Source organism: Sinocyclocheilus anshuiensis, unplaced genomic scaffold, assembly GCF_001515605.1.
Source record: "Sinocyclocheilus anshuiensis isolate Anshui unplaced genomic scaffold, SAMN03320099.WGS_v1.1 scaffold804, whole genome shotgun sequence".
Lineage (NCBI taxonomy): Eukaryota > Metazoa > Chordata > Actinopteri > Cypriniformes > Cyprinidae > Sinocyclocheilus > Sinocyclocheilus anshuiensis.
Genome location: NW_015557098.1, coordinates 240667 through 247162, shown reverse-complemented (window position 1 = coordinate 247162; position 6496 = coordinate 240667). Strand labels below are relative to the sequence as shown.

General features: G+C 37.3%; 1 protein-coding gene and 1 long non-coding RNA gene across 3 annotated transcripts; one reads left to right on the top strand and one right to left on the bottom strand.

Moving 5' to 3' along the window:
- Nucleotides 1–1493: 1493 nt before the first annotated feature.
- LOC107677480 (uncharacterized) lies at nt 1494–3312 on the bottom strand. Of its 2 annotated transcripts, none has more exons than XR_001632843.1 (3): nt 3058–3068; nt 2896–2927; nt 1494–1571 (listed from the first exon to the last, which is right to left on the bottom strand). It is a non-coding gene; the product is annotated as an uncharacterized LOC107677480 (long non-coding RNA). The 2 variants fall into 2 exon arrangements; XR_001632844.1 differs by lacking the exon at nt 1494–1571 and adding an exon at nt 3180–3312 and having other exon boundaries at nt 2447–2927; nt 3058–3093.
- A 638-nt stretch (nt 3313–3950) lies between these two features.
- Nucleotides 3951–6496, top strand: LOC107677450 (serine/threonine-protein kinase pim-2-like). The gene is made up of 5 exons (XM_016472357.1): nt 3951–3992; nt 5726–5825; nt 5956–6132; nt 6268–6356; nt 6485–6496. The coding sequence occupies exons 1-5, from the start codon at nt 3951–3953 to the stop codon at nt 6494–6496; spliced, it is 420 nt and encodes a 139-aa protein (XP_016327843.1).

Here is a 6496-nt window from a genome sequence, read left to right as displayed (position 1 = left end):
AAAAAAAAAAAAAAACATTTTAGAAGAGAACGCAGCATCACAGTTGTCTAAACCAATGAGCATTAAGCGGTGTCGCCAGTCAGTCGTTTCCCATCATGCTTTTGATCAGCGCAGTCGGTGGAGAGCAACTGCGCTCGACTGCACAATCCGAGAGTTTTTTTGCACACGTCAGCATGACATCAGAGCAAGTCAGAGGTAAGTCGGACACTTTTCTAACCGGCATGCATCTCGCGGTGATCAGCGGTGATCGGTTCTGCGCAGATTTTGCTCATCTCAAACAAGCCTAGTGACGTAGCGTCGGCGCCGGTTCAAGTCGGACAAAATTTCTAACCGGCATGCACTGCTTCAAGTCAGCCACCAGATTGTGTTCTTTCAAGACTAAGGTTGGGACATACAGGGCTAAATTCAACATTGCACATAATAGGGAAACATCCAACAGGACTGTGTGATTGGTGTGGAGTTAGAGAAACTGTAGAACATGTAATTATTCAGTGTAATGGATATACGGAGGAGAGAAGCTTAGAGAAGGGTCTGGCTGCAGCTGGCGCTTGCACTCTCAGACGTGCATTCTCAGGCTTGCACTCTCAGACATGCATTCGCAGGCTTGCACTCTCAGAAGTGCATTCTCAGAAAACAAATTCAAGACATTGTAAAAGAGCATAATAGGACCCCTTTAATAAGAGAATAAGGTAACAGAGTGTGGATCTCCCTCTTATATTTTGATTTGGCATTTAAGTATTAGCTATTAAATATTAAGGCAATTTTTCACAAACGTTACATGAAAAATATGATTTTTTTTTTTTTTTACCTTAACAAGAATTGTCATTGTGTAGTGCATCCTCCAGGGTTGTGCCATGTATATACTCATTGGCCAGCAAGAAGGCGTTGTCAGTGCGGGCTGGATGGCTCAGTCGGCTATAAAATACAATGAAATGTTACAGGCATTTAGCAAATTATCAAGTAAAACTTAAATGACAACAATATAACTAGCACACAGTAGAAATGCACTGTTGTTATTCCCAACTGTTCAATTCTCCCCAACTGTTTTAATAAAATTAAAATGTATGTTTAATTAGAAGATAGAATTAATGATGAGAATTAATCTTACAGTGAGACCAGAATCTCGTGCTGGATATCTTGGTCTGGAAGTCCTGTGGTGCCATACAGAATCTTTTTTTATTGCAGCAGGGGTGCCCTGAAAGTAGCCTCTATACACTCTTCCAAAGGCACCTTCACCCAGCAGGTTCTCTTCTTTGTAATGGACTTGCGACTCGTCCACATATGGTAGGTGCGGAACATATACTATATTTAATAAAGTTGAGATTGGAAAAAAAAAGTATATTATTTCAGGCATTTAAAGAATATATCCACTTTAATCCTAATTAACTTGTAAACTTATGTGTCTTGGTTGGCAATATTATACTTACATGATGGTAATATGGTGACAACATTGGACAAAAAATAAAACACTTGATTTTGTGGACATCCATCTTTTTCTGCAGATCCTATGCCTTCCTGGATGGGTTTCTCTGCAACAAGTTCTGGAGGAGTGTACCCACTTACACTTTGGTCTGAAAAATCAATTAGATTACCTTAAAATTAACATTCTGCCATGATTTAATCACCCTCTTGCTGTTGCATATGGTATTATTATTTCCACTTAAAACACAAAAGGTAAAAAGTAACAATGTTTAAAACATTTTCTACACAAGGGCAGTTCATTATGACCACAGATGTCAAGCTCCAGAAGGACAAAAAGTAGACATACACACAATTTATGAAGTATATTTAAAGTATTCTGGGATCAGTTACAGGCAGTAGTTTTTATGCAATACTAAATTTTATGCATTGATAAATATTCATGTTTTTCACCATTACACTTAGTGGTAAATAAGTAATCCCACATATAAACTATAAAATTATGGACGTTTTTGACCAGGAGTAACAGTTACAATACAACAGTGGACTGATTAAGTTAAGTAAATCATGAACTCATTTTTTATCTCACAGACCACACGCAATCCTTTTCAAAGTTTTAAGTTGCCGTGTACATTACTTAAAATGATGTAAACTGTCTTGACAGTGGCAAAACTAACCTAATTAAATGCATGATTTATGCATATAACTGAAATGCATGACAATTTAACACTACTGTACTGTTTACAAATTTGGAGGTTTACAAACCTTAAGAATAAACATTGTAACTAAACACCAAGGAATGACAATGTAATGTAATATAATAGTTTTTTTTTGTGATAAAAGCACTAATTTTCATTATTCTTAAAATCTTGACATTTATTGAAGCTTTGTTCATAGTCAAAAAGCATGTTGTTGATTATCTTTGTGTTGTAATGAAATAAGTACCTTTCTGAATATTCAAAATTGAAAATAACATTTGACCAAGATTCTTCTTGATCTAGTTTCTCTTCCACATTAAAACCTATCATATGGCTTTTGAGAGTGCTCTTTTTTGGAGCTGGACATCCATGGTTACTGTAATCTGTAATTCATATCAAATTTTAATTTGGGGTGAACTAACCCTTTAAGGATTTATCAGCACTAGTGGATCTCACTGCAACTGGTGAGTCTGAATTTGGATCAGCATGTAATGTCGGTCTGCCTGTCTGTCTGAATGAATGAATGTATATATGTAAAGTGATCTTTCTGAACCTGGAACTCGATCAGCGCTTTCTGATCTCCCACAGCATGCTGGCCTGAACCTAAGCCCCTCACTATACTTTGGTCTGTACATCTTCCTAAAATTCTGGATCTCTTTGGTTGGAAATCCTACAAACATCCATCAAGATCATCAGTGTTATCTAAACATCCAAATATTCAACAGTAATATTTTAGTAAGACTTTATTTAAAAATATAAATTAGTAAACTGAAGTTACCATAGATGAGTCCACTTCACTTTCACCAATTCCTGAGAAAAGAAGGGAGTGATACATAAATAAATGGAACACATACTAAACAATATAATTAATGAGCAACTGTTATGTATTACAAAACATACACGGCACTTAAAATGTGTCATCAAAACTTATGGTACATACCTGATATTGAGCTGCTTTCATCAAGGCAAATGACATCTGTAGATACAACATGCAATTGGTACTGTATTAGCACAAGAGCAAGTTTATAACACACATGCCATGTAATTTCAACATTACAATACCCATTTTTCTACGTCCAATGTAAAATGTTCGCTTCCAGACGTTTGGGATCTCTGCCACGGATCCAAATTCCTGATGGAACTGTTCCTTCGTCCACCTCGTCCCATCTGCTTGGCAGAGAGTAAACACACTCCCCTCTCTCGTCTGACCAAAATGTCTCCTGGCCGAGTTTTAGGAGCTCATCATACCCCTCAGTGCCTGTGACAATTATCCGTGGTGGGGCCTCTTCAAGGATGATTTTTTTATATGTTCCTCTTTTTTTAGCAGTTCTTGGTTTCCACTCCATGGGAGCCATTTTTATCTTGGAACAAGAGAAATAATAAGTTGGTCTAAGTGTTGTTAAATCATGTTAAATTTTCCATGTTAAATACAAATCAAAGTAAATTTTGACATACTTTTAATTTTAAGCTTACAATAGTTTTAAGTTTTAGTTTAGTAGTTATGAAAGCTATTGTAATGTTATTTTGGATGGATAGATAGATAGAAAGCTAACTACTAATAATAACAAGTCTAAGCAGTAGTTCAGTCAGTTGGCTTTTTCAAGCTGACTTAATATTTGCCACAACTAACCTTTAAAAGGGGTTTTCCTTTTGACGGAGGGGAAACTGGCATTTCTTCACTTGTGGTTTAATGAATTGTTTTGCCTTGGTAAAAATTTGTGCTGCATCTGTAATACAGACATAAGATTTCCATTAAAGGGGTCATAGAAAGGCGATTTGCAAAGATTCATTACAAAACATTATACTCACTTCTTCTGTAGATGAGGCTGGATCATGAATAATCAAGGCGTGTTTCACCGTGACATTAAAGAGTTAGTTCACCCAAAAATGAAAATTCTGTCATCGCCGTGTGGCGGCGCTGACCCAGATCCGGCGTAATGACGTCATCACGCCAGATCTGTGTCAGCTCCGGTGCCGCCACACACTCACGTCATGATACTGTCAACTCGCGTCCACAAGTGATGCAGTAGAGACGAAAATGTGGAATAAAGTCGTTATTTTAATTTAATTTAATTTATTTACTTATAAAGCGCAAATAAACACAACAAGAGTTGACCACTGTGCTGTACAAAAGAGGAAAGGTAAAATAAAAAGAATAATACTAAATATAATACACTAAAACATAAGTTAAAATGAGACCAAGAATTATAATGAATTAAATGCAAGAATAAAAAGATGAGACTGTAGCTTAGATTTAAAATCATATACAGAAGATGCGGATCTCACAGATAAGGGAAGACTGTTCCATAACCTAGGACCGGTCACCGCAAACGCACGGTCACCTTTCAACTTCAATCTTGATCTTGGATATGACAGAGTAATACTGTCTGAGGATTGCAAACATCTGGCAGACCTATTCACATTTACAAGATCTGACAAATAAGGAGGTGTCAGACCATTTAAAGACTTAAAAACAAACAGCAAAATTTTAAATTCAACTCTATAACGCACTGGCAACCAGTTTAGAAACATTAAAATCGGAGTAATGTGTTCTCGTTTACAAACCCCTGTTAAAAATCTGGCTTCGGCATTTTTAACCATTTGAAGCCGTGACATGGAGGATTAGGGTAGTCCAATATACAAGGAGTTACAATAGTCCAAATGTGATAAAACAAAGATCTTTCAAGATCTTTAAAAGATACAAAAGATCTAACTTTTGACAGAAGTTTAAGATGGAAAAAACATGATTTAACTACTGAGTTAATATGTTGGTCAAACTTTAGGGAGGAATCAAAAAGAACTCCCAAATGTTTCACCGTTGGTTTGATATAAGAGCTTAAATGACCACAGTTAAAATTTGGTTTTCCTTTACCCACAGAGGGTCCAAAGACAATTGCTTCCGTCTTTCCCTCATTTAAATGCAAACATTTTTTAGACATCCAAGATCTTACATCAGCTAAGCATGCAAGCAATGTTTCTAAACCATTCTTGTCATTGTGTTTTAAAGGTAAATACATTTGGGTGTCATCAGCATAAAAATGAAAGGACACTCCATGCTTCCTAAAAACTGAACCTAGTGGAAGCATGTACAGTGAAAACAAGATGGGAGTCAAAATAGAGCCTTGAGGAACACCAGAGGTAAGAGGAGCTACAGATGAAACAGCGCGACCAATGCCTACTGAAAAAGTTCTGTTACTAAGATAAGATCTGAACCAGCTCAGGGCACTTCCTTGGATGCCCACACACTTTTCAAGGCGCGATAAAAGAATGCCATGATCAATTGTATCGAAAGCTGCACTCAAATCTAAAAGCACTAAAATTACTGAGTTCTCAGAGTCAACAAGTAGCAAAATGTCATTTAATACTCTTAAAAGAGCAGAACCACTGATGTCACGCGGACTACTTTGTCGATCATCTTGGTACTTTTCTGGACCTTAAACGTGGTAGTTACCTTGTTGTCTATGGGAGGGTCAGAGAGCCCTCAGATTTAATCAAACACATCTTAAATTGTGTTCCGAAGATGAACGAAGGTCTTACGGGTTTGGAACAACACGAGGGTGAGTAATTATTGACAGAATTTTCATTTTTGGGTGAACTAACCTTTTAAGCTGGAGAACCTGCTGATGAACCCCGAAACTCTCGAGGTCAAACTGATTGACTTTGGGTGCGGGGATCTCCTGAATGACTCTGGCTATAAAAGTTTCTATGGTATGTATTATGCATCAAACCTGTACTTTGAGAGCATTATTTTTTATTTAATAACACCAGATATTTTTTACACAGAAAACATGCTGTAGTATTTCAAGCTTACCTATCAGACAAAATTTTGTTTCCTCAGGCACACAAGAGTACTTCCCTCCTGAGTACTATGTGAGACGCTGGTACCGCGGGAAACCAGCTACTGTGTGGTCTCTGGGAGTGCTCTTACTCACCATGGTGTGTGGACGCTTTCCACAACCCAGAGACCTACACACGACTGAATACGACATCTGGTCTGAGCCTGGCTTGTCGGACAGTAGGTTGCCATTCATAACAATTAAGACCAACTGTAACTGAAATCATTCAAAACAAGGAGGGAAAAGTAACGCCCAAGCCAATAGATAGACAATACAGGAATCATCTCTTCCTCTCTTTCATGGTTCTTGCACAGATTGCTGCCACCTGATTCAGTCTCTCCTGCAGCAAAACCCAAGCCAGAGGATTGATTTGAGAGAAATCCTTCTACACGAATGGTTTAAGGTACTGAGCTACAGTGATTTAACATAGAAGATTGAAGATATACTGACTTAACATTTCCCCTAAATACTTCTGTTTTTTAAGAATGATGGCATTTGTTTTTATATGTTGTTTGGTTGTTATTATTCCAGGTCGCTGAATAA